Here is a 26,777-nt window from a genome sequence, read left to right on the forward strand (position 1 = left end):
ACTTTATATAATATGTGTTTTAAAGACAAAGTGAAATTCAATATATTTTCAGTCAAAAAAAAAAAAAATCTGTCTTCACCTAGTGTGTATTTTCAGAACCTGGTATAATTAGAAGTACTTTTGATACCTAGTGTGACTGCATTCTTAAATATCTACAATGATTTTAAATATGTTTGTATTTGTTGTAGGTTTAGTTAACTAAATTAGAGAGAATTGTATCCCATTTACGTTATTAGGAGTATCTTCTAAGATTAAAATCATGTGTATGTAAACTTTTATTCAATAAAATCAATAGATTCTTATAACTCAGACTATTAACCTCATTCAGCTGGATTTTGTTCAGGATTCAAGTGCAACTACTGGCAAAACAGTGACCAAAAAATTACAGCTTCCTTCTTGTGTTAACAAGAGTTCTTGCTACTGATGAAATAATTTAGAGCTTCATTGTTCCCTCTATGGGTGACTAATTTACAGGGGTGGGAAGTCTGCTAAAGATCTCCTTTCTGCTCCTGCCAAAGGCAGTTGGGACTTGGAAATGAATCTGTAAGGATCCACCTTGCTTCTGGTCCATTAAGGACTTCTCTGTTGTGGGAGCTTTGGTTTTGGGAAGCAAAGCACTGTGTGGCAGTTTATGAGTTTTCCCAATAAACCTTGTTATCCCAAGTCACGTTATGTCAATGACATGAGATGTCATTCTTATAATTCTGCTGTATAGCATTTGCCTTTATGGATAACTCCTGAAGGAATCCCAAGGGCCTTCTCTTGAGTCTGTTCCCTTTTTTTTCCAAGAATGCAAAAGTTGAAAGAAAACCACCCATTGTTTGCTGGTAATAGCAATCAAAAACACAATAGTAACCAGCCATTGGAATTGGGCATTGAAATAGAGTAACAGGCATGCTGGAAACTAGTATGGTTTAGATTCTAAATGTGTGTTTAATTTTTGTTACTTTAAGTTGTTTAAAAAATGCGTTGTCTTGTAATGCAAAAGCTCATTCCTCTTCGTAGGTATCAAAGCAGCTAACATTTCAGTACAGTTTCCATATGTTATGCTTTCAACAATGAAGTAATCATATGGCACAGACAGCTGTTATGCAGAGTGCTGTAGCAGCATGTTAAACAGAATCCAGCAAGAAAGAGAGATCTGCTCAGCTAAGCTACTTCGTAAGTTTAAAGTGGACAGTAGAAATGTAAAATAACAGGATGTGCCCTTCCCCCCCCCCCCCAAATGAATGAGGACTGAGAGAAGGAGGAGTTTAGGTGCTCAAACTTTTTTTGTTTACAGATGTGCTATTATTACATAGCCAAATTGCTCTGAATTTGTAGCAGAACTGCTATTTATATCAGAATCTCTTTGGCTTCTGTCACCAGGTGGCATTTCTGAACTCTGTGTTAGATTGAATCAGAGTAGACTATGAACCATTAAATCCGCTATTCATTTGATAATCTGCAACAGCTTTTTCATTGGGCAATGTAGATTGGCTCAGTACTGCTACAGCTAGAGAGAGCTTGCTCTTCCGTGGCGGGATTCTTTTTTTAAGGGTAGTGCACTGCAAAATATTCTTTATTAAGATTTTAAAGGTGCTTGAAATTAGACTTGGGAGTCAGGACAAGTCAGTGGAAACAAGTACACGATGGCTTTTTGAAAATCACGCTACAAATTCAGGTCATGTGCACTTAAGCACATGATTAATGTTAAGCACCTAATACTGAGGAGGTGGACGCCTGACTTTGAGAACATAACAAGTCTTTTGTCAGACTGGAATGAAGTATTCTGCACTTGGCAGAGTTGCAAGCTCGAGAATTTATGCATGCACAAAAACCTAAATTAAGCCATTCACTTCAAAAACTCTTCACCTGCATTAGTATATTGTAAATGCTCAGGTTTAGTTATTACACCTTATGTTAATGTAGTGTAGTATCATGCAGATGTAATTGAAAAAATAATGAAAAGTAGAAATATCAAATCAAATCCCAGGGCTTTTTTATTAAATCGTTGCTGAGAAGTAGCCAGAGAGTGCTACATTTTTGTGTGTTTGACTTATGGGGTGTCTAGCATAGTAAAGCACGAATCAACCCAAGTTCTACTGCAGCTTGAAAAAACACACTTTCAGATGTCTGAGGAACCATCTCATTAGTTGTTCAGATTGACAGAAGTTTCTACTTGCTTAATTGCCTGTGCAGAGACTGAAGAACTTGTATGCTATGTTTTTATTAAAAATTAGATATATAGACCCACTCTTGTATAAACAGTATGGGCAAATAACTAAGCCATACTTAACAAAATGAAGACCAAATTCTGTTCTCCAACATAATGAAAGTTTGTCTGAACGCATTCGATACTTCAGGCCTGCAAGGTACAATAAAATCTATGATAAAATATCTTGAGGCAACTGTATTGTGGTCTGTGGCAAAACTTCCCTCTGAGGGACTTCAGTGGTGCCAGGATTTCACATTTCTGTGCAGATGACGAAAGAGAACTTTCTTTATAATTACTGGAGCCAAAAGGGTTTCATCTAATTGCAGGTTTGGGGGCCTATATTAATCCCGCACGCTAATTAATATAGACATATGTTTGCCCAGCATTTAGCAGTCTGAGGCACCTATTCTAACAGAGCCTTATGGGTGTTCTTGTAAAAAATAAATACATAAATAATAATTAAAAAAATAATGAATGGCATTGTGCAAAACAGTTGATCAACATATGAGTTAACTATAATATATGTGTGTGCTTAGACATGGTATGAGATTTTAACGTGAGCTTTTGGCTGAGGTCGTGACTGAGCATGAATAATAAGTAAAATCTGTGGTAGTTTCCAGTTTCTGCCTTAAGGAATAAAGCTATAGTAGGTGGTTTCCAATAACAATGAAAAATAATAAGTAAAAGTGCAATTATTTCCTATAGGGGTTTTCTTAGCACAGGTGGGATTTCTTCCCAGCAACAGCTAAAAGACATTGTTTTTTCAGAGCTAGATGCCACATTCCCCTTCTAGGGAGCCAGGCTTTAACCTCATACATATTCAGCTCTTTCTTCTGGTAATCCAGAGTGAAAAATGCTCAAGTGCTCGTCACTGTGCTTGGCTAAGTGCTTCAGAAATGGATCTCTTTTTTCTAGCAGTCATCTGCTGTCAAGTGGCCGTCTGGGTTCCTTAGAGAACCAAGAGTATGTATTATATTGGTCACTCACTGACAAAACCAAACCAAAAGAATTACATTCCCAGAACATACTGAAACTTAAGCTTGGAGGATCTGTGGAGCAAAGATGATCTCATATTGCATGCGCAGCAACAGTGCTGTTGTCATATCTAGGGCCTGACTGCATGGCAAATAGTAATTACTAACTTAGAGCCCCAAATCAAACAGCTTGAAATTATCATGAATATCAAGAACATTATCTTAGTCAAACCTGCACAAATTGGTGGCTCAGTGATTTCCAAGTACACGTAGATTGTATGGAAGCAGCTGTGTCTTGATATCCTGAAGAGGCTGGAGGCCTCTTCTGCTGAGGGACCACAGACAGACTGCTGTAACTCCCGTTGCTCCTGTTTTCCTGATCAGTTTTCATGGAATTCTGATAAAGAAGTGGCAATAAGTAAAAGTAACTTCCAGTGACAGATTAGTTTCCCATATTTACCATTGGAGATAAACAATAACGTCCTGTAGGAGCGTGGCAGGGACTCTAGCACCAAGGTGTTGCTGAGGGTCAAGAGTCAGGAGGGGAAGTGGAACAGGTGTGCAGAAAGAAAAAGGGAGAGAGATTTTGCCTAAGAAATCTAAACAGGACCAGTGTTTACAGACACAACTTTTCTACTTAAGTTATTTCATTTTTAACTTTGATCTACCAAAGACTATCCTGATTTTCCTCCTTTGTACGGTTTTGTTACATGCCATTTATTGAAATCTAGCTGTGTGATTACCTGCTCTGCAGTTTGGCTGGACCCTAAAAGAAGGATGAGAGTTGGCCCATGCTTGATGGCTATTTCTCTTACAAGGGAGGCCATGGTGTCCTTTTTTTGTCTCCTAGGCAAAACTGGAGTCTTAAGGACTCTGCAAACCCAGCCCCTGTTTGCTTTACGGGAGTTATCTGGTTTGTTTTACAGTGGGTTTGGGACTCCCCAAAGGCCACCTCTTTCAGTGTGGATAGATCAGGTGAGAGAGGAGTGTCGGTTAAGTGTTTGCAAGAAGCACAGGGCCCCAAGCATGTGACTACAGTTCTTTCAAAGTCCTGTAGCTTTGGGTTACGGATCCTGGAGTATTCCTGCAGGGCTGTGCTAGACAAGCTAACACAACCCATGAGCACCTTACTTTTTCAGAAGTTTGGGATTCCCACTGACCAAGGCTGTAACCTTGTAAAGATGGAGCAAAATGATGGGGATTTTCCTTTAACTCACCTTTTCTATGGTTTTCACAAGGACACATATCATGATAACCTCCCCTGCTTAGTCCTTTTTTTAACTCCATCCTAAACTAACTTATAACCTAAGTACAAAAAGGCCTATACTGCATTCACAAAATTAAATTCTTTTTAAGTGGTGCTTGTAACAGTTGAAATTACTTTTAAAATTCAAAGACCATTTGTAAGTGTATATAGAGGAAAGTAAGACAGGTAAAAATAGCTGATGGGGGAAAAAAGGGCTGTGCTGTGAGGGGAAAATATGTGAAGGCTTTTTTTTCTTCTCGTTGCTTTCCTCTGCATTTTCTGTTGTTCTTCCTTTTCATGCTTTATTGGGTGCATTTCCCTTATAATTCTGTTAAATATCTCATTTGCTCTTTAACTTGACAGTAAAAATGTGTTGAGCCCAGTTTGCTATAAAAATATGTTCTGGGAAGATTGACTTTGTTGTCAGATTTCATGCTTGCCAGTAGAACTCTGAATCTTGCCAGAGGAGAAGGCATATCAAAAATGTAACATTTCATTTTATTTATCTCATCTCATCTCACTCACTACAGGTGGCTTTACACATAACCTCCTGTTTGTTGTACTTCATCGTCCCAGCCCCTTCAGAGCATTCTTGTTTGATACAGACATAAATTGCACTGGCAATTGTAAAGCTACTGTGCTGTAGAATTGTATTTTAGCTGCACATACCTGTAATTAATTGTATGGGAATTTTCACAGTACTCTCCCCAAGGAACAATTTCATTGAAAAGTAACCGAGTTGTCTAGACTATAGCAACTCATAAAATCATCACTAGTTTTGGTTTTTGAGCTACAAAGCAGCAATAGAAACATGGCTTGTAGATTTAAAGTACTTCCAAGCACAGGAACTGTTTTATAATCCCCATCGTAGTAGTCTAACCTGGCAAACCATTTTTAACAGGGTCAAGAACAAAAAACGTACAATAAGGTTAAAGTAAAGATTATCTCTGTGTTAATTTGTGATATGTTTTTTTAGTGTAGAAACGCACCCAGTGTACATGGACCTGTCTTCCTCCAAATGTGCAAAAAATACACATTTTTTAGAAAGCACATTGTGCCTGCCTTTCACAGCTTGTGACATAACTGGTTTAATGTAGGAATAGCTTGACACTCAAAAAGGAACTTCAGTGGTTCTGAGTAACAATGATGGCATTCATGTTTGTGTGTTTATACTGCAAGGGCCAATTGGTGGAAGGTTTTTTTTTTTTTTTTACTGTTTAGCTTTATAAGTAATCTGCTAATTACCTTGAAAATTACTAACTGAAAGCACAAATGTTTTTCAGAAAGGTGGAAACTGTAGTTGGGCACATGGAACTTTTAGGTGCTTATTTAAATTGTGTATACATATATGCACATATATATATATATAAAAAAATATTACACTGTGAGATTAAACGGGATTTGGTTGTACCATTGTAGTGCCTCAAGAACTGAAAAAATCACTTTAGCTATACTAGCATTGTATGTCTGCATACTGAAAGCAGTTACGGTTTTCAAAGAGTTTTTACAGTGCCTAGCAGAAAAAAAAGCATACTTATTTAGGCCAGCACTTCAGTGTGCTGGAGATGGTGAAACTTAAGCAAATGTTTGAGTTTTCCTTGCACTGTAGCCAAAGCAAATCAGAAGCAGAAAAAAGCAAGGACTAACGTGCCATTTCACACTCAATGACTTAAAACACAGAGAGGTTTATTTCACAGGGGAAATGGTGTATTGTGAGTCGATGTTACCCAGTACATGATCATCAAAATTATGTAAAATTCTAGGAAAAACAGGGTTGTTTGTAGCTCTCAGGTATTACCAAGTGAGCTATAGGCTATGACACATTTGCTGACCCCCAAAACTACATATTCTCTTGTCTTTTTAGCACTTGTGGCTTGGCAGGTGAAAGACACCACCCTAATTCTTGCTGAAGATGAACGCTGGTGCTTTGTCCATGCTAGCATAGGCTCCCTCTTGTAAGGTTTTTCCCTATATAGTCAGACAGCATCATTCGCAGCAGTTTCTCAGCACTTTTGCCTCTGATGCCAAAGGGATACAAGAAGCCAAGGAGCAATGGAAAATAACAACTTGAAAAGTACTTTCTTTTCAACTTCAGCCCAGTGATATATCATCTGAAACAACTCACACCTGCTAACATGTTTTGTACACCTGATTGAAACAGTGATAGCCTCAAAGAAAGGTTTGTGACAGTATACTAGGCACAGTGCAGATTTTATTTTATCAGAATCTTTTTTTTTTTTTAAAGAGGGAGGGGACACGACTGCCCACTGAATGTGTTCTTATGTTTGGCTGTTAACAATGCATGTCTTTCTCAGAAACACAAAGTAGAATTAATAAAAAAACATAACATCTTTCCTGTAGATTTTCTGGGTAGGCAGGATGACAAAAGCCTTGATTCTAGCTCAGTAATCAATAGGCATTTTAGTCCTTACTGGTAATTCCAAGTATTGTCATTAGGGCTATCTTTCAAATTATACTGATGGAGTTTCTTAAATCTAGATGGTCAGAGCATTTAAAAGCAGGCAGAGAGAAGCGTTAAGTATATTTTCATGCAAAATAAATCCTCCTGCCCTTCAGTGCATTGAAGTGGAGAATCTGCCATTGCCTCCCTTGTTGCTGGTCGGGGGTTTGTAACCCTCCTGGAGCTCATAAGCATGAAATTCCCTTGGCCTGAAGCTGCTGACAGAACACTGAGCTGCCCTGGGTCTGCACAGCTCCGCCACACCCTGGTCCTCCATGGGCAGCCTGCCGCAGGATCCCTTTGCCATGATTCAGCCCATTCACACGTAAGGGTCTAAGGTCTGGTCCAGAAGCATCTTGGAAACCCCCACATAGCTGAATCCTGCTGAAATCAGTGGTGCTCCTCGTGTAGTGAGTGCTACCTGCACAGTGATAGCAATTCCTTGGATTGAAGCCTGGTTGTAGTTCGGTGCGTCCTTGCTGGGTTTGTGCGCTGATGAAGGCAAAGCGCACAGCCATTGGGGTGGATAAGGATTGTGTGCATTAGCAGTTTTATGGCCTGTACTGTAAGTGGCCGAATAGCTTTTGTACAGCTGTAAAGCATGTTTAACCCAATGTTATAAAATATATCTCAAATGTATTTTCATAGGTTCATAAACTGTAGTTCATTTATGTAGGTACTTTTTATTGTAATCCTTTATCTTAAACATGAAACTGTTTCCTGATACCGTTTCTGGTTTTTCCTTCTTTTTTATGAAAAAGGGGGAAAAGAAGAGAAAAGAAAAACTGCCTTTTTGTTATGTGCATCAAGAGAGTCCTTAAGTACAGTAATAGTGCCCTGAACTTGTATTTTTGTATTTCTAACCTCAGAATGCAGGCCTAGCAACTAAAAAGCCAAAATAACATTAATTATGACTGTTCTTCGCTGTGGTTTTTGGAGTATAAGTTTGGAACAGATGTTTGGGGGGAGAGGAAGGGGGGGGAAGGATGGATTGTTTCTTTTTCTCAGCCCCAACTGGTTTTAATTCTTTCTTGAACATTTCGAGAATATCTTTAAACATTTGCCAGAGTTCAGTTAACATCCTGTGACTAAAGGTGGAAAATGTCCTACTTTGTTTTTCTTCAAACATATACCTGCTCTTGCTGCTCATGCCAAAGCCAGAAAAAGAAAGGATTCCAGCTGGCATAGGTTTTATTACTGTTACATTAATTTGCAGGTTAAGCCTCAAGTTGGGAGGGGTCTGCTGGATTGATTTATTTATTTACTTTTTTTATTTTCATGATTTTTAAAAAGTGCCGTGTAAAACACTGCCGTTTAATTACAGGAAGGTTATGCTCTTTTTTAGTGAGCGTTTAACAGCTTATTCTTGTTTACATGAAGTTGTAGAAATCTAGTTTTAAGATATGTTTAAAGTAGAGATTGTGTTCTTGGGTTTATCATGTTTTTCCTGTACTATGTATAAACAGAAGATTGTACATTATTGAAAGCCCTTTTTTGTGGAAAACAGGATTGGGGAAAAAAGTTTATATAAGAATGCAAAATAACTTCCCGAGACTATTGGCGCAGTGTGACCATAAAACCTCAACAGCACATTGTGCAGTGACATTATAACAATTTGCTTTAGCACCTCTGCAGCATTCTCAGAAAGTCCTGTTCTACAAAACACATGCCGTGGTATCAGTTGACTGTTTTTTCCAGAATTGGTTCTTTACATGCATGTTTTTGTGATTAGTTACTGTTTCACAAGTAATTGGAAGTGCAGAAAATTTTTTTCTTATTTAGCTTATTATGTGTATGTTTTATTTGCATACATTTATAAATTCAATAAGTTGTAATATATCTGCTTATATAGTTGTGCAAGCTCCTTTTAGTGAATTTATAATCTCTGGATTGGGATTTTCTGACTTTTAAAGACTGTTCTTTGATATACCAATATCAAGATACAGATGTATCAAGATAGAAAATGGCACACAATTGTTCCTAAGGCCAGATAGAGTCCAGCTGCTGCACCAACCCCTGTATTGGCTCTGGAGGACTATTTTTTTTAACCTGTTACTAGTTCTGTTTCTCTTGTAGCTCAAAATGGTGAGCAGATCTCATGTGTAAATTGTTCCCAATTTTACTGATAGTGAATAAGAATATATAAAAATAAATAAAAACATTTATGTTTATTTTTACCTTTATCATTTTAGCTTTACGTCCAGGATTTTAGGGTGATTTCCCATGTAGGCTAGCTCAGGTGAAATCATTCTATACCAAAATACAGTATATTCGATTCTGTGTTTTACCTATAGAATCTGAAGTGTTTGCATGCTTTCCAAAGTGGATTCAAACCTTGTAATTGAATACATTTTCAGTCACTTAAAATTCAGCATGAGCTTACACTGAGCATTTAAATGAAAACTAAAGGTGATTTGAAATGTTGCAATCAACCTATCTACCATGCCATTTAAAACACGCAGGTTATGCGTGGGTTGACTGCGTAACTGCTTGTGAGTTTGTCCTGTTTGAGGTACCACCCTCCAAAATGGCTGTGGAAAGTATCTTTTCAGACCCTTTCTGTGACTGTGCAAGTTACAGTTGCCATTTCTGTGGTGACTGTGAGAGAGGGTAGAGGGTTTCCAGAAACATCTACCTATATCCTTGCTTGCTTAAATGTTCCCTCCTTTGGTATAGCAGACCCTATTGGCTGAAAGCTACTTTTCAAATGATGCAAACAAACAAGAAAAAGTATTTTTTTTCCCTAACTTATTTTCTCTAGTGCTTTTAAGTACCTTGTGCATAACAATAATGTTAAAAACCATATTGCTTTTTGTATTTGAATCCATATTCACATCATTACATGAGGTGCATTTTTTAAATTCTCTTGGTGCTTATTTGCTGAGCCTTGCTTCAGCCAGAGACAATAGATAATTAGTTCTTCAGAGTAGTAATACTTGCTAAACAGCTCGTTATTTAGCGCTTGATACTTGATCTGAGCTAGGAGAGGACTGGAAGGAAGGGTGGTCTCTCCAGAAGACGTTTTTCTGGCCAAATCCTGCTCTGACTAGTGTCATGAGGAAGAGTAGGATGCTGGCAGTGGCGACAGCTGAAGTGCAAGACGAGGGACGTGCTCCTGGCGTAAGCGTGTGTGAGAGCAGCCCGGCAGCGACCGCCGCAGACCACACAGCCCGTGGGACCCGCTGGGGGGGGGGCTGGCAGCAGCCAGCAGGACATGCCCTGCCCCCCTGTTCGGCACATGGCCAAGTCAATAATAAGTTGTAATTGCTATTTTGATGGCTCTTCTGTGATCGTGCAGAGGGATGGAGGTCTCTGCCAGCCTTGGCAAGTGCCCATTTGACAAACCATAACCATCTCAAGCAGCTCCCTTGAGTGACAGCAGAGCTGCCAAGCATGCAGTTGGCTTTGAGAACAAATTTGCCTCTCCTCTCCCAGGAACGAGCTTCAGAGATATTTACTGGGATAAGAGAGAAAACTTTTAACTGCAGTGCTTGTGCCCGTTGGCTGAAGAAAGGCTCCAGCCTTCACCATGGTGAAGCTGGTGCTCGCTTTATATAGGTGCTTAATCCAAACACTGGAATTGCACTTGCAATCTAAAATATCAGTGTCTGTAGCACTACACAGTGCTCTGTTTAAACTGCCCTGGGTTTTCTTCACTTGTATTACATATGTGTTTACATCATCTTCGTGGACGTGAATGATAATAGTATTTTTGAAAATACAAGAAACTAATCTGAATGGACCTTTCACAAAAGCTAAAAAACACTTTCTGTCCTCTGAGTCCCCTTTTCCTCCTGCCCCCAAAACAAGCAAGCAAGCAAAGGAAAAACCCTAGCTTAGTCTGTTTGGATGATCCAGTGTCTGAAATTTGTTGCCTGAGTTTGCAGAACCAATGCATTGTGCCACCCATACCAGCTTGCAGCCAAGAGAGTCCTGCTACAGCTTCTAGACTAAAGACTTGCATAGCAGCCGTGACACAAGTTCTTTAACTGTTTTGTATTTCATTGCTCCTAGCATTTATTTCCTGTGCTTTATATAAAGGAAGAATATTTCATTTTGAATGACTTGATATGTCTTTAGATCAGCAATGAGTATCAGCTGTGGGAACATTCTCCCTGCTGGTGAGCATGGAGGAGACTCTGCATCCATGGGCACAGAGGGAAGAAGTTTGACAAATTCATAAATGTGCTTTAGTGTTAGACCAAAATTCACATAATATTAATAATTCTTTTTTTTTATCAAGGAAGCTGTCACAGTATGTGGGAATGCAACTTCTTAACATAAGAAGTGCTCTCATAAAACTGTTTCTATGAAATACAAACTGCAAGTCCCGCACGGGACAAAGTGTGAAGCTGAATTTTTATGAGAGATCATTGGAATTACCATGAACTTTCAGTGACACTAGCAATGTTGGTTCCCACTGCAGTAAGCTATTTGCTCATAGTTATTCATTGTATACTTAAATGTATGCTTTCTGGTCACAAAAATAATTGGCAAGGATGTTTTGGGTTTGTTTTTCTTCATGGGAGGAGAAAGGAAGAACTTGTAATGTTCTTGATCCGAGGTCAAGCTTGTGCTGGTTTTAATCAGCTTTGTCTTTTTTATATTTCAAGGCACAGTATAGAAGTCTTTAGATTTTAAAAGTGACATAACTTACAAATGATGTGCACCTGCTTAGAACCAAGATTCATTCAAAGTTGAGGGGCAAAATCCTTTGTAAACCTCATGGTGGAATGAATTCACTCATGCAAAAGGCAGAATTTATCTTGGCTACAGTGGTGTGAATACCAAGTAAACCCCAGAAACATAAAAGATAAGGCTCCAGATTTTCACCAGTGTAGCTGGGATGTTGTCTATTCCAGAATGTCAAATTATTAACTATCTGCAAAATGTTTCTGAGCTATTTAAATTACTGACTTCATCTACTGGAAAAAGTAGTAGATGGGCATTCAAGAGGTGAGATCTTTGCTGTAGGATTAAGTGATTCTATTTCTGATTTCAATAGCAAAACTGACTGAAAGAAGAGATAGAGCAAGTCTTTATGGTGCAACTTTGCTTTTCATCACACTACAAAGACTTCTTACCATGCAGGCAATAATCATAATCCCTTTTTGTGCATGTGTTTACTTTTGGCAAATAAACTGCTGTGATGCAGCCAGCCTTCTCGTTTGTGATGGGTTGTGTTTAAATGCAGCATAAAAATTAAAAGAGAAATAACTTGCCAGAAGACTTTGTGATCCTGTATGTTTTCTGTCTTTTCATAACTAGTAATTTTATATAATACCTGGGTCTGATATGGCATACTATGCGAGGTGTGCCTAGTGGTGTCCACCTCAAGTCCATGCCCACCTCAGTTCCATCTCCACCAGTGGAGTCCACCTCCTCTTTGAGGAGCAGTAGCATTGTCTCAGCATGGACAATTCCAGAAAAAAAACCCCAAACTAGCATTCTTTCCTTGCCTTTGTTTTCTTTTGTTTCATTTTTTAATCTGCTGGGGGCAGCACAGATGAAGTGAGCCTTTTGGCAAGGCTACTGGAGTGAGGAAGGGGGAAATGGCTTTGTGTGCCAGGGCTGAAGGAATATTGCATGCGAGGGTGGGGGCAATATTACGAAGATGTTACTGAGTCATTTGGATAATAAAGCAGTGGGTTTAGGTTAGGCTGAGGTAGAACTATGCAGGGTCTCTGAATGAAAGCCAGATGATGAAACTGGATATGTTAAAAAGCAACGAGCTAGCTAGCCTTGGAAAGAGCATTGCCAGAGGAGAGCAGTGCAAGCTACAGTAAGAAGGCAGTTTTCTTGCTATTGTAGAACTAGTATTTAGTTACGGTAATAATATTGTGTATTTGTACACTGCCTTGCTGAAAGCACGTGCTTCTCTATCAGCCTTTCCCCGCCAGATATTTAGACTCTTCATCTTCGAGAAATGTGTGTTGTTGAGTTTGGGGGATTTTTTTACTATTCAGACTTCTGAAGCATAATTCCGGTATTTTTCCTTTGAGTACTGATGGGGGGGAATGATCAGTCTGCCTCCCAACCAGGATGAAAAAACGGTTAGGCCATAAGCGCATGTGCTACAGGAATGTCTCTGCTCAGTCCCCCAGAAGGGCAGCGTTGCCCCAGCAGAGCATCCCATTTTCCACGTGCATGGCAATGTCCAAGTGGAGATCAGTGAGCCAGCTCTCTCAGAGCTCTCTTAAGAGTTATTGCAACTACTTGTCCAAGTCATGCAGTTGTTACGCCCTGGAACAGGCCATAGGTTAGATGCAAAGGTGCTTAATTTTTTTTTCCCTTTTAAAAAGTAAATATTTACAATTATTATTGTGAAATGCCAACCAAGTTTAAAAAAAGAAAGCAAGCAAGCTATATCTTGATCAAAGTGCACTGCTGTGCACTTCCCCTTCAGCGCACTGCTGGTACCCTGGCAAGCTGCCCGAAGGAGTCAGCGGCAGCCGGCAGCTCAGGTTGCAGTTTCTACACCTGACGTGTAGCTGAGGGCCAGGGACTCCTGCTTGGCGTGGGAACGGCTTTGCAAAGCCACCATCCTCGGCCTTACAGTACTTAATTAAAATACCTCATCTAGGGGCTGTTTATTATGGCAGCACCAACCTGTGTGTTGTGCTTTTTGTTTTTCCTCTTCCCCCTGCCCCCCCCGCAATGTGTTGCATGCAATCAGTGAGGCACCGCATGGGTTGCTGCTCTTAGGCACTGACAACTGAGGAAATGAAATTCTGAGGCAGAATCAGTTAAAAGCCTGACTAAATCAGTGTTGTTTTTCTATGGCAACTGAAACAACATAATTCTTTAAAGGATAAATTTTTATTGCTAATGAATTTTTTTCAAGACAGGAAGTTTTTTGCATTTTGTTTATACCAAGACCCTTTTCAATACATTTTGGGATTTTGAATTTTTTTTTTTTTTTAAAAAACAGTACAAGCAGTTGAATTCAGTAGGATACTGTTAGATAAAAGCAGTGATAGACTGCAGTTCCAGCTTTGTATAAATTAATATGCCTTTCAGGTACTTGGCACCATTAGTATTACTGGTTTTTGCAAGAATATGTATTTATATGGTTATTCATACTTGAAAAAGCTCATCATATTTGTAAAATCCATAGTGACAAGTCTGGATTTAAAAACTTAAGACAACAGAGCATTGCTTATACTGCAATATATTATATATATTATATAATATTGTATATTATATATATTATACTGCTTATATTGCTTATACTTTAAATGACTCTTGAGTACACTGGACAAAATCTTGCATTTTTGTGCAGGTAAGCTAATTAAAAGAAAACCATAACGATGGTCTGATCTCACAGATGCTTATGCACGTGGTTTGGTTTCTTTTGTCTCTGTGCTTCAATGTGTCTACCTGAAAGCATGAGCAAAAGCATGAGCAAAAGTTGTTACAGAATTGGGTCTCACTGTACAAAGTTATTAGAAAAATTAAAAGGATGCCCTGAAAATACAGGAAAACCTATGGAAATACATAATTTCAATGATTGCTGCTTCTCCCCACTGTTCTATGTATCTTTTCCCTTATATACCATATTGCATATTAAGTTTTATAGAGCACCAATTGTTGTTTTATAAAAGCATGCTCCCTGTTACCACTAAAAGTAGTGATATCATTAGTAGATGTCTTACAGTCTCAAATGATGTTTTCTTTGGGAGGAAATCACCCCCTCTTAAGGAGGCTTACAAGGGGGGTGACTATAATGGCAGAAATTGTTGGTATCAGTGTTTAGAATTGTGTATTTTCTCATCCTAGGAGTGCATATGTGTATTTACAATAGGGTTTTCTGTTGCGTTTGCTTAAAAAAAAACCACTGAGCTAAAAAGTTTGAAAGGAACAGCTTGAGGAATTTTTTCCATCAAGATACAATCAAGGGCAGGAAATCGTAGAAGCAGAGTTGTGGTTTTGCCTCCATTTTTTTATTAGTTAATTAAACTATAACAACTCTTAACTTCATTTTAGGTTAACTGTTCCTAGAGTTCAGAAATATTTTAAGAGGTCAATAATGCTTTCTTTGGCTTTCGCTCATTCGGTGTGGGATAAGGAGTCTCAGTCAGCAGGGCAGAGTTTTCCAGATGTGCTGCAGAGCGTGTGTGCGTGCGCTCATGTCGACAGTTGTTGACGGTGGGAAACCATCCATCTTTCCTCATCTGTGCACCACCCTGTATGGATGAAAACCACAGGAAAGAAACGTGGATAGCCTGACATCTGTAAGCGAACTTACAGTATCTCATTAAAGCTCAGGAGCCCCGAGTACTTGCAGCTACCAGTTAACATGCGTTTTTACTCAGTGATGGAGAGGTGCCGAGTCTAAGTGAGAGTACTGGGGGAGGGGGAATCCGAAGGGAAAAATCTGAGATGATAGGTGTGTAAGCAAAAAAACCCCAAAGACCTCGTTGTACATTGCAGCATGGGTTTTCTCTGTGAAGTCAGGACGTTTCTTTTTTAAAGTGCCATGAGGCATCTGTCTGCATTTTCTTCTCCGCGTGTAGAGCTGCTTAGAGGCGTGCACTTAAAGGGCATATGAGGGAACCAAATAGAGCCATGCAAGTGTCACATAACTGTCTTTAATAACAGGAGTTATTCCAGCACTCAGAGCCAAATTGTCTTTCAGCAGAAAGGATAAAATTTAGCAGAGCTGGGAAAGGGAAAGACGAAAGGGGAGGGGAAACACAGCACCACCTCCTGCTGACACCACAGAAGTTTCCCTCAGCTTTCCCTCTCTCTCCCTCTGTGCATATATTTTCTTTTTAATCAGCTGGGGCTCTTCCCTCCCCTGCTTTTTTTTTTTTTTAACTGTATTTTTATAGTTGGAATTCTGCTTTCCTAATTTCTCTTGTTTCACATTTAACTTCTTCAGAGGATTTCATTAATAGTTATTGCAATTAAAAATAATAAATAAACTCAGCACCAGCTGCTCAAATGGCTGTCGTAGCATATCTGGAACATAATGCGGTCTGTTCAGGGCAGCCACACAATGCAATTTATCCCCACACCTGAGGGAATGAATTTCACAACTATAATTGCTACAATATAATTCTTATTAATGTTCTGCTATAATTCCTATTAATTCCAAAGGGCTAGTAAATGCATTAGGACTTGTCAACATATTATTTTACACTGTTTATGATCTGTAGAATTATGCTCTTCAGTATTGTATTGCATAAAGAAAAGCCTTAAAAGTAGCTTTAATTGCGGGGAGGGGGGGACACCACATTTTCTGTTTGGGCACTGGGAAAGACGGAAGGATCCTGGTGTTTGAGGAGTAATGAAATTGTATTTTAAAATCAGTCCTTCGAACTTTCTATGCCACACAGTTAACAGTTTATGAAGATATATTAATAATGCCTGTCCTAGTTATTAGAAAAAGAACCACTGGTGTCTTTATGAAGGAATAAATAACTATAAGAAAGATAGGTTTAGAAAATTAAAAATAACTGTCTTCCAGCAAAGACAAAAGTGGGGATATTACAAGTCATTGTAACTGATGTAATAAATGCAGAATGTGTTATCTTGCTGTGCTCTTATTTATTCTTGTTTTATCTCACAACCCTGCTTTTCTAGGTAGTGAATATGATGAGGAGGAAGTAGACTATGAAGAATCAGACAGTGATGAGTCCTGGACTACAGAAAGTGCTATCAGCTCTGAAGCTATCCTTAGTTCAATGTGCATGAATGGAGGGGATGAGAAACCTTTTGCCTGTCCTGTTCCTGGATGTAAAAAAAGATATAAGGTAAGCAGTAGTGCAGACCTACCTTATTTCCTGCTGATGTAGCGGGACAGGGGGGGAAGACTCTAAAATCAATTTTTACTTTTCTTGTTTAATAGACTTTTCACATTTATTTTTGTGGTATTTTAGCAGAGTACATATTTTATTGACTGGTTTCCTCTCAAGCACAGCCAAGTTACCAGTTTTACAAAGGATGTAGCCTTTTGCATCCCTCTCTGTCAAGAGAGATTACATATAGTGACTCTTTTGCTTTACACATTTTAACTAGCTTTCTATTATTTAGACAAACTAACTGCAGAATGCAGGAGGTACTACCAGCAAAATAATCTCTTGGGTCCCTTTCAGAGACACTAATTCCTTCCAGAGACAGTGAATTCCTTCTGCTTAACTGCTAGAGATACTGCCTCTCCTTTTAGTGAGACTATGCCCAGGGTACTTTTCTTGGTAAAGGTGATGTGCGGAAGGTGGTGGTTAATGTTTTGCAAGTCAGAGGTCACCTCGGGAAGGCAGAGCCTTGGAGAAGTTCTGGCATCATTCTGTCCTGGGTCCAAGTCCCCGTGACCTGTCTGCACAGCTGTCAGTGTGTCTGGCCCCATGTGCAGGGCTTGCATCCCTCTGCGTGACATGCTGGGAAACAATTCCCTACCACCACCCCCTTTTTAATTACCCTCGATCACGAGAAATTTTTGTCTGTTTATGGAAGTGAAACATCTTTAATTTGAACCTTGAGATGGCTGGTATAGAACATGCCATGAAGTTGCGAGGACAGGAGTATTGCTTCATGTGAACTGGTGCAGAGACAGATGAAATTGTATTGAACAGCTTGGACTTCAGTATGGTATTCTATAGTCATTGACATTTGGGAACAGAAATAGCATGTTGGCACAGTTCCTCTAAATCATTTCCTAAAGTCTTTGCATGAAGTACTGGAAAATTCAACCACTGACCTATACCCTAGAAAAAGCAGCGGTGGTTGCATTGGTTTTATACTAGTTTTATTTTATGTCTTCTCCTTTAAATAACTGAAAAGTAGGGACTTAGAACAGAAATATGAAAGAAAAATATAGAAAGACCAATAACATTTGAGATAAAACAGTTGTGACAAGAATGAATAAACTGTGCCTGAAGCCGTGTAGTGGATGAAAACGTGTTTCAGTGATGCTGCAGCTGTTCTGGACTGCGGCAGCTCCCATGGCAGCAAATCACAAGACTCAGATTCATATACAGATAATTAATACTGACAATGCTTACTTAAAACATGAGGAAGAAAGCAGTGTGCTCATTCCTTAGTGACATACAAGTCTTTTTTTTGCAGAGATTAGCCTTAATTATGTAATGGTTATTCTCTTCAGTTGAGGAAAAACTGAAAACCATGTCCAGGGGCAGGGCAGAGGGAAAGATGTTTTCAGACTATTTGCAAGTATTACGTTGCAGATATACCCATGTTATTCAAGATTAATACTTTTCTTGCGTGTGGTAGAAGCTGTGCTAGATGAAGGGTATAGTATAAAAGCTAAATCCCTAGCCCAGGAAGCAAACAAGCCATGGTGATTGTTAGAAGTCACTGTGCCCACAGGGCATCTATGCATTGCAGAAAACATTCACTTAATGGCAAAGGCTAGAAGGAGAACCCTGTAATTTGCTATATCCTGTCTGTTCTCTGTTTGACTGCCAGCCCTCTGTCTTTTTATTGCCCAAATAAGCAAGCTGTTTCTGCCTGCTTCTGCTATCTCACTACCTTCATCTCAAATGCATGAGGACTGTCTAAGGGGTATCTTGTACACCATTAACGTTAGAACAGTCAGACAGGGAGCAAATTAACGACCCTTAGAGAGGCTGACAGACAGAGAGCAGCAGCAAATAAAAAGTACCATGTTTTCCTAAGAGACTCACCTCTGTTTAGTCCTGATAGGAAAACACATGTCCTTAAACTCTGCCTCACCTCATTTCTCTTTTCTGTGGGTTCTGTTTCCTCCCTTTTTTCTTTTCAGCCTAATTTTTTTTCTCTTTACATTTTTATCTTTTGTTTCCTTCCTTTTAGCTTTGTGTCAGCTGTGTTTCTTGTTTCCTCTTCATCTTCCTTCTGCTTAACCCCCTCCTCTGATGAATTATTTGTGGAGTCTGGGTAGGGAGTCCTGTGATCAAAGCACTGGGATTTTCTGGTGGGTACTGGATAATCACAGGCAGGGCTGTAAAACAATTATAGAGCTCCAAACAGGAACACGGACATGCACATACAGTAATTGCCAGGCTCACTTTACGGCTGAGAAAGGATGCATTCCTTTAGGGAGCGAGGAGGAAAGGAGGATATACACAGTTTTCTTTTGTCTGGCCTTAGGTGACGTACATTTGAGAAGCAGAAACATTATTTTTAGATGTGTTATTTGTATTACAGTACTGCTTAAAGGACCCAGTAGGGATGGGGCTCCTTTTTGCAAACAATGTACAAGGATAAAAGATGGCCTCTGCACTGAAAAGTCATTAGGGAAAGGTAAATAAGACAAGAATGAGTACAACAAATACTCCCAAGGAATGGGCTGGGGTGGACAACGGAAACTAGTGAGAACGTGTTTATACACAAGCCCAGATGAGTATCAGAAAACCCTACTGGCCTCCTGCCCAGCTGCTATCTCTTGGCAGTCTCCCATAAGCAGTGCAGTAGAAGTGGGTCATAAACATTTAGTTGTTCTTTGGGAACTTTTTTTTTTTTTTAAGAAATAAAATTGCTTGCTTAAAATATTTATAGGTACTAAGCCCCCTATATAGTATGGCACAGATTTTAATGAGAAGCTGAAGGTTCGGGGTGGGGGGAAGTGCTTTTTTAATTATTTGTAAATTTGTTTGTGGGATAGTTGGAAACAGCTAAATTAATCTGGAACACACTGACTTCTAAATGCTTAAAACAGAAGCCTCTGAACTAATTTCTCAAGCTTGCTTGCTTCTTCTCTAATTATGGTTACTGAACTAGAGAACAAATTTATAAGTATTTTATAGTTTTACATTTATGGATTATTTTTTTTTTTTTGCTCATATGATTTGTATTTGATTTTTGAAAAGATCATCTGTGTGATTTAAAGGAACCCAAAGATCTTAGCCTTGTTTCTTTGGAGTTCACCCTCACCAAATTTTCGCTTTACATCCACATTTAGACGACCTGTCCAGAAGTCTGTGGGTATTGAGTTGTTAATGTGCTTTGCAAAATGCCACCTGTAGGAGCTAAAGTGTGGATTTATGAAGCTGGCAATTTTGGTATTTTATTCAATACCACCTATGTGTGTCAGGTATTTGATCTTTAGCTCTGGAGAAAGACATTCAAAAGGCGTAAATGCTGTACATAAACTTACTTGGGCAACTTCCAAAGGGCAAATGAAGTTTGATAGATAATAGATACAAAAAAAACCCCACGGATAATGCATATGTACTATTATAGAGAAAACACTGGACTATTTGTCATAATTTTTCTAGTTTGTGCAAATACAATAACACAAGAATAATAGATTACCGTACATATAAAATGTAGCTTATATGCATAACTGCTTTTGGCCTTGGGCAAGAGGAGAAGTGGTACCTTCCAAGAATGCCGAGACATTGGGCTTGTCTTTCTGGCAGGTAATGGGACGAAGGTCCTAGGCCTGTTGTGTGGGCAAACCCCCCAGGAAGGCTGATGTAAGAGCAGTGACACTCAGCAGAGCTTAGGGAGGGAGAATATTGAAGTGAGAGGGAAAGAAGGGAATTTAATTAAAAGAAAGGAGCAAGCCAGAGCTTGCAAGTTGAGCAAAGAGGAACTGGACCCACAAAGAAAACTTTGGGGGGAACAGCCAAGAGATATAAAAACATGTATGATGTCCAAGTCCTGAAACAAGAAACCCTCCCAGACCATCCTTGATGTCTGTGTTCCTACGTGAAGCGGGTGGCAAGCTCTCACACCTTCTGCAGTGTAGTGGCCTCATGAGTACTGCCGTGCAAGGGGCCCTGCGCAGCAAGTGCCCTTGTGTCCATGCAAACCAGGTAGTGCCAGTCTAAACTTCCGTATCTCCTCCTGATTTGGTCCCAGGTTAATAATTGTTTCCTCCTGTTTTAGTTTTTAGAGTGCCGTTCTATACTGCCATCTTCTTCCTCAATCATTTGTGAGAGTAAATAATGAGCAATCTAAGTAACTGGAGCAATAAAAATGATGTATGAGTTTGGCAGTGGGTTTTGCCATACCTCAACAAACTCAACCCAGACGTACAACAAAGTGTTTACATTACAGCAGTGGAAAAAGTGCTGAAGAGTGGACTGTAATTCTAACAACAGTTTTCTTTTAGGAGTACAGGTCAAATTTCATGTCATACTAGCTCCTCATACTCTGCGTGGTTTACTATTTTTCAAACCTTCCATGGCCCAATTCATTCCACACAGGCTTCTGGTTTAGCATTTCCTTAATTTTTTCTGCCTGAAAGTACTTTTCCCTCTTCATCAAAGCATGTGGTGTACTCTATAGTAGAGGCTGAGTGGATCATTAAAAAATCTGGATCAGGAGAGTACCATTGGCATGGAATAGGGGGGATATTTGTGATTGCAGATTTATGGCATCTGTAGCATTTGATACTCATTTACAAGTATGTTAAAGTGATTTCTTACAAAAATTAAAAGTCTAAACAGGTTTCTGTAGTTTCCAAACTATATATAGGGTTTAGGGATAACTTTGTGTTTAAAATTTCACCACAGTAGCAAAAGTTTAGCAGATCACCCCCAGATTTTCTCTTCTTTGGAGGTGCAGGTCCTTAATGGTACTTAGCTGTTGACAGAGGCCTTATGACAGTCCTCATGCCATCCAGTGACATCCCCGGCCTCCTCACCTCAACAGTCCTGCAGGTGCTGAAGTTGTAACTATGTGCAAAACCATCCAAAATCTGCCTCAGGATCTCAGATAACTTGCAGGGAATTCACTTGACTGCTCTTGAGGACGAGTTGTAGGTTTGATGTGCTCTCGTCTGTGTTGGTGGTACGGCCTTCTACCTCCTCTGAATGCTCTTCACCCAGAAGTAACCTGCACTAACGGCTCGTATCCTTCTGTCTGGTTTGTATTGAAGACTTAAAGATTCTCGTCTCCCACATCTCAGATGACAGCTGTGCAGTTGTCATCCAGTATTTTTAAGGATGTAAAGGACAATTTGGGGGCTGGATTTGCAGCTTCAAGTGAGGATTCAGTGCCTGGATGCTCTAGAGAAGCATGAATTTCTGGGCAGAGCAGTTGCTTGGAGTCTTGTCCCATAGCCTTTTTCCAGGGTGGATATTTTAGGCTAAGTTTTTCCTTCTAAAGGATTTCCACAAATCAGCCTCTCCAGACACCCAGGCTGCCCTAAAATGCCGCTTCAGTGGTACAGATTACACTGGGCGTTATGAGCTCTGATGAGAACAGTACCACGCTCAACTTTATGACTGAAACCGGAGAACTGTTTTTGCTTAAAGATTAAAAATATATTGCTGCCATGGCACAGTTAACGTGTAATAAATAAGGACCAGCATTTTACGTTGTAAGGTGAGAACACATAGCTATCTGGGAGACTGGGCAGCTTCTCTTGCAATTACACTCCTCCCTACTTTCCTTCCAAGTTCCTTATACTTCTCCTTTGCTGTTGTGAGCTGTGGTTAGAGCAGGGCAGTGGAGGGCAGCACACACAGGGACTGTCTCTCTCAGGAGTGGGACATAACACTTGAGATTCTGACTCAGAGTAAGCTGGATTAGGAGGTAGGAGAGGAGAACAGGAAGCGTTGGCAGGAGGGGTGTGGTATTGAAGGTGTTAACCTCGTGCCTTTCTGGGGTTTGCTTTCTGATGTATATAGAGTCTTCTGAAGTTTTAGGAGTTGTAGCTCTGTTCTGTTTACTGAAGGCTTTTTCCTTTTTTTTTTTTTTAAACAAATTGTCTAATTGCTGTGAGTTCCAAGCTGGAGCTTTCACTTACTGTAAGCTGCGCGTTGATAAAACCGGTTGCCTAAAGAGCCAAGGGGACTTTTTATTATATGTAACACAAGGCAGTGGTTCAGCAAAGACAAAATCCCTGAAGCTTAATTTAGTGGGTTAATTAATATCCAGGCTGTTAATCGATTCTAGGATTTTTTTAAAAGCCTGAGATACGTATCTGGAAGCTTTAGAGAGGACACAGTAGAGCCTCGGAGCTGTATCTTTTTGTCACAAATTGTCTTGGCATCTTCTTTGGTTTCTTCCTAGGAGAAGCTCTAATGAAAGACAGTTTGCCTGTCCTTATTTTTCAAAAAATCCAAGCTCTTTTAGTGGAAGCAGATAAGACAGACTCCAGTAAGACGAATCCTACATAAAGCAGTTTCACAACAGCTGTTGAGACCACAACACCTTCTTCCATTTTTGCCAGACATATGTGAAAAGGAGGACAGGGGTACAATTTTGATTTATGTTAAGGTTCTTGATTAATCTAGAAAAAGTGTTGCCTGTTCCCTGACCTTGGCAGTGTAACGGTGTGTTGTGGTGCTGTCTTTTGCTCTTTCTGTCCAAACTAGTGGAGATCAGTTACCTAGTTTAGCTGTAGAATATTCCCAAACAATAGCTATTTTGAAGACAGCTTCTCTGGATTATTTTCTAGTGCCCCTGTGTAACTCTTTGAGTTAAGTGTTCCCTGCAGTTAATTCTTTGGAGACAATGTGCAAACTATCAGAATTTGCTGGTGCCTAAAGACATATCTAGAAACAATGACACAAAACAGAACAAACACACCATGGGGGTAGATTCAGCTTTTTGAAGAAGCGTGACTCGAGTCCCCATGCCAATTCTTTGTTTGCTTGTAAATGAACTTCTGAATAAAATTTGTCAATGCTCTATGAAAAAATGTCAGGAAGCAAAGAACATCCATGTGTGAGCCCATTAAATAGTATTTTTTGGAAAGTGCCATATGTTGGGAGATAAAAATCAGAATTACCCAGGTAGCTAAGTTCCACGTGTTAGAATGGCACAGATTATTCTCCTTCTTGTCCCACCTCGTATCTTGAAAACACAACACATGCATAACACCTAGTGGGAGTTCCTAGCAATTTGTGTGCTTTTTGCACACAACATTAATCAATTTTTGTTTTTTAACTGAAAGCTAAGCCATTATCAGACCACTTGACCACTAACATTTTACTTTCTCACTCACAGAATGTGAACGGTATAAAGTACCATGCCAAGAACGGCCACAGAACGCAAATCCGCGTACGCAAACCATTCAAATGTCGCTGTGGAAAGAGTTACAAGACAGCTCAGGGCCTGCGGCACCACACAATCAATTTCCATCCCCCCGTGTCTGCTGAGATTATCAGGAAGATGCAGCAATAACATGCTGGTCACAAATGTGCCAAGAAATCCTCACCAGCAGTTGCTGATTTTGAGAACAGCCACCTTTTTCAGGGGAAGCACTCAGCAACCCTTTAAAAAAATAAAATGCATGCTTTAAAATTTTCTGTAATTTTGGAATGATGTATCTTTGTAGAGTTAATGATTTTGTACATTTGCACATGTAATCATCATACCCATTTTCATTACTTTGAGATAAGGTGCTATAAAAGCTATAGGTTCTTCAGAACATTTTTCTCCAAAACAAACAAAAAAAAAATTAGGGGGGCGTTGCGTATTTAGTTGTACTGAAGTGTTGAATAGGAGTGAGAGGAGGAGAGCTTGGCACTGACATCCTTTCAAGATTGTAATGTGATGAAGACTTTCAATGCATCTGTCAATGTGTGTGCAAAACCAAAACGATACCACCCTCGTCAAACGATAGTTAACATGCCTTACATAATGGAGTTATCAGTGGAGTAGCAAGTCTTTTAGGTAATGGAAATATAAATAAGAGAATGTTTAACATAATATGCTAAAAATATTTTCATACTTAAATAACATACATAAAAAGGTGTGCTTGCTGTATTTTATATTATCTTGCAAATCTTTTTTTTCTCCCTCTTGAAATGCTGAAAATCTTGCCATTCAAACTAGTAAACAATCACTTTAGTGTTAGAAATTACTACTTTTTTTTTTTGTACAAGACATCATATTATGTTCATGCCCATCAAACTTTTGAGGACCAATATCCCAGTCCAACTAAATATTTACCCCTGAACTATCTGTTAGAAAGACACTTGGAAATACTTAAGTGCAAATTCATGTGTGTGTGAGAAACAATTATCTTCATCTCAGATGAAGTTTTAAAGCACTTTGTAGTTCTCTATTGCCAACAGATTTAATGTTTTATGTGTTGCCAATTCTTGCAACTACTGTACGAGCATGTGCCTGTGGTTGCAAATAAAAATTAAAAATTCTACGCATGGTTTAAGGAGGTCCATTATTTGTGCTAAGGGAGTTTCTAATGCCTCTCCCTCACATTCATTGTATTTTGAGATTTTCTTTGTGCATTTTTTTGCTTCTCATTGTAGGTCACTGCATTCCATTGGGAAGTGTCTGTTTAGCTTTACGATTCATTTTGCTGAAATATGACATATGAGCCTTATTGAAGATTAAGTGCTTCTTGCAGCAGGTGGTCAGAGACTGACTTACTTAAAACAAAAGCCAACATGAGAGCGCTTCGTGTCTGGACCATACCTGAACATTTGTTGCTTACCATCCTGCCTTGAGCGTTCTTCTCTCACAAGTGCTATTCTTGGAGTTCAGCTGGCCAGGAGGGGAGGTGGCACCCCCCCCCAGCCCAGCACCATTTCTCACACAGTGAGGGTTAGGGAGGAACTCGCTGTGTTAAACACAGTAACCGCCTTTGCTTGGTTCCTGTTCTTTTAAGGAAGTGCAAAAGCAAGCTCAAATAAAGGAGGAATGAGCTTTCCCTCTGTTTTTTTCCAAAGCTTTAAAGGAAAACTTTGTAAGGATGACAATTACCTATTCTCCAGCAGAGTAAAAGTCCCATTAAAACACTTAGGAATCATCCTAATGAATAAGCGTTTCAAAGGAAACGCCACTTTTTCAGATCCTGGAGAGGTGACAGTGCTCACCTTGTGCGGTGCTGTCAGCCAGGTTTAGAGGATGATCCAGACATGAGAGTTACTGGTACACAAGGGGCCCCAGGTGGCTGCTTCCCACCTTCTGCAGTTTTGGCAACAGATCTGGCCAACAAATACCTTCTGGCTCTGCTCCTAGTGCAAGAAACTACAGGCTGGGTAAGTTCGTTCAACAGCTAAACAGTCATAAAACGTCATTGTTGCATGTAAATTCCTTTGAACTATAAAAATGAAATTCCAGTTTCTATTTACCTATTCATTGTGACAGTATTATTAAACAGGTAAAGATGGGACTATTTTGTTATACTGTGTATAGTGAATGTATTGTACTGTGTCTGTGAAAAATGTGCTTTAAATTATATTTTCATATGTTTTGTTGGGGACAAAGTACTTTAAGTTTGAAAGTGACAGAGGTTTGTTTTAGAACTGAAGGCAACTTACTTAAAGAATTCCTGTCAAGAAAGCTGCTTATAAATGTAAATCAAATCACATTTAAAATAAACTGCCTCTGACCCAAGACAACTGCTCTTTACTCATTACTACCCTCAAGAGTTAAGTTCTTGGGCTGTATACAGTCTTTTATTTGTGTATTTTACTTTGGTATCATCAAACTCTGTATTCAATAAACACCTGAAGGAACTTAAGCACTACACCACTTATGCATAAAATTATACAGAATGCTACAGCCTGGAGAAAAAAAAAAAAAATTAAGTATTTTGATTTAAGCAGTCAAAAGGACTTCAGATTTCACAGGCTGTTCCCTTCCAACATCACCAGATAAAATTTGGACTGATGCTACAGAAGCCCCCCTTTTAATGGTAGGATATGGGTTACCTTTGTTCTGAAGGTTTTCAGGAATGAAGTGGCCATCACCATGAAAGGAGAAATCATCACACCTCTAATTCAGTGAGGTTGTGGTAGAGGTATTTGGCTTCTGTCATGTACCTGCAAACTTACTGTAAGCAGCTGTGTCAGGGTGGCTATTTAACAGGGAAACTGTTTCAGTAATTCCCTGTATATACACACACACATCTAAGAGAAGTCACTGGTTTGGCACACTCAGGTTTTGAGGTTGTCCTGCCTGTGTGAGACTTCACAAGTCTTTAATAATACGATAACTAATAATATTTTGGTTTTAGAGCCTGTTCTA

At 39.4% G+C, this 26,777-nt stretch overlaps 1 protein-coding gene across 1 annotated transcript in view; it reads left to right on the plus strand.

Moving 5' to 3' along the window:
* The window catches only part of JAZF1 (JAZF zinc finger 1), a 201,021-nt gene extending 174,877 nt beyond the window's left edge, over nucleotides 1-26,144 (plus strand). The window contains exons 4-5 of the mRNA XM_030010210.2: nucleotides 16,467-16,636; nucleotides 23,787-26,144. Coding sequence (XP_029866070.1) covers nucleotides 16,467-16,636; nucleotides 23,787-23,963 — 347 coding nt within the window. The 3' untranslated portion in view covers nucleotides 23,964-26,144. The remainder of the gene's footprint in view (nucleotides 1-16,466; nucleotides 16,637-23,786) is intronic.
* The last annotated feature ends 633 nt before the right edge of the window (nucleotides 26,145-26,777 follow it).

Source organism: Aquila chrysaetos, chromosome 3, assembly GCF_900496995.4.
Source record: "Aquila chrysaetos chrysaetos chromosome 3, bAquChr1.4, whole genome shotgun sequence".
NCBI classification, from domain to species: Eukaryota; Metazoa; Chordata; class Aves; order Accipitriformes; family Accipitridae; genus Aquila; species Aquila chrysaetos.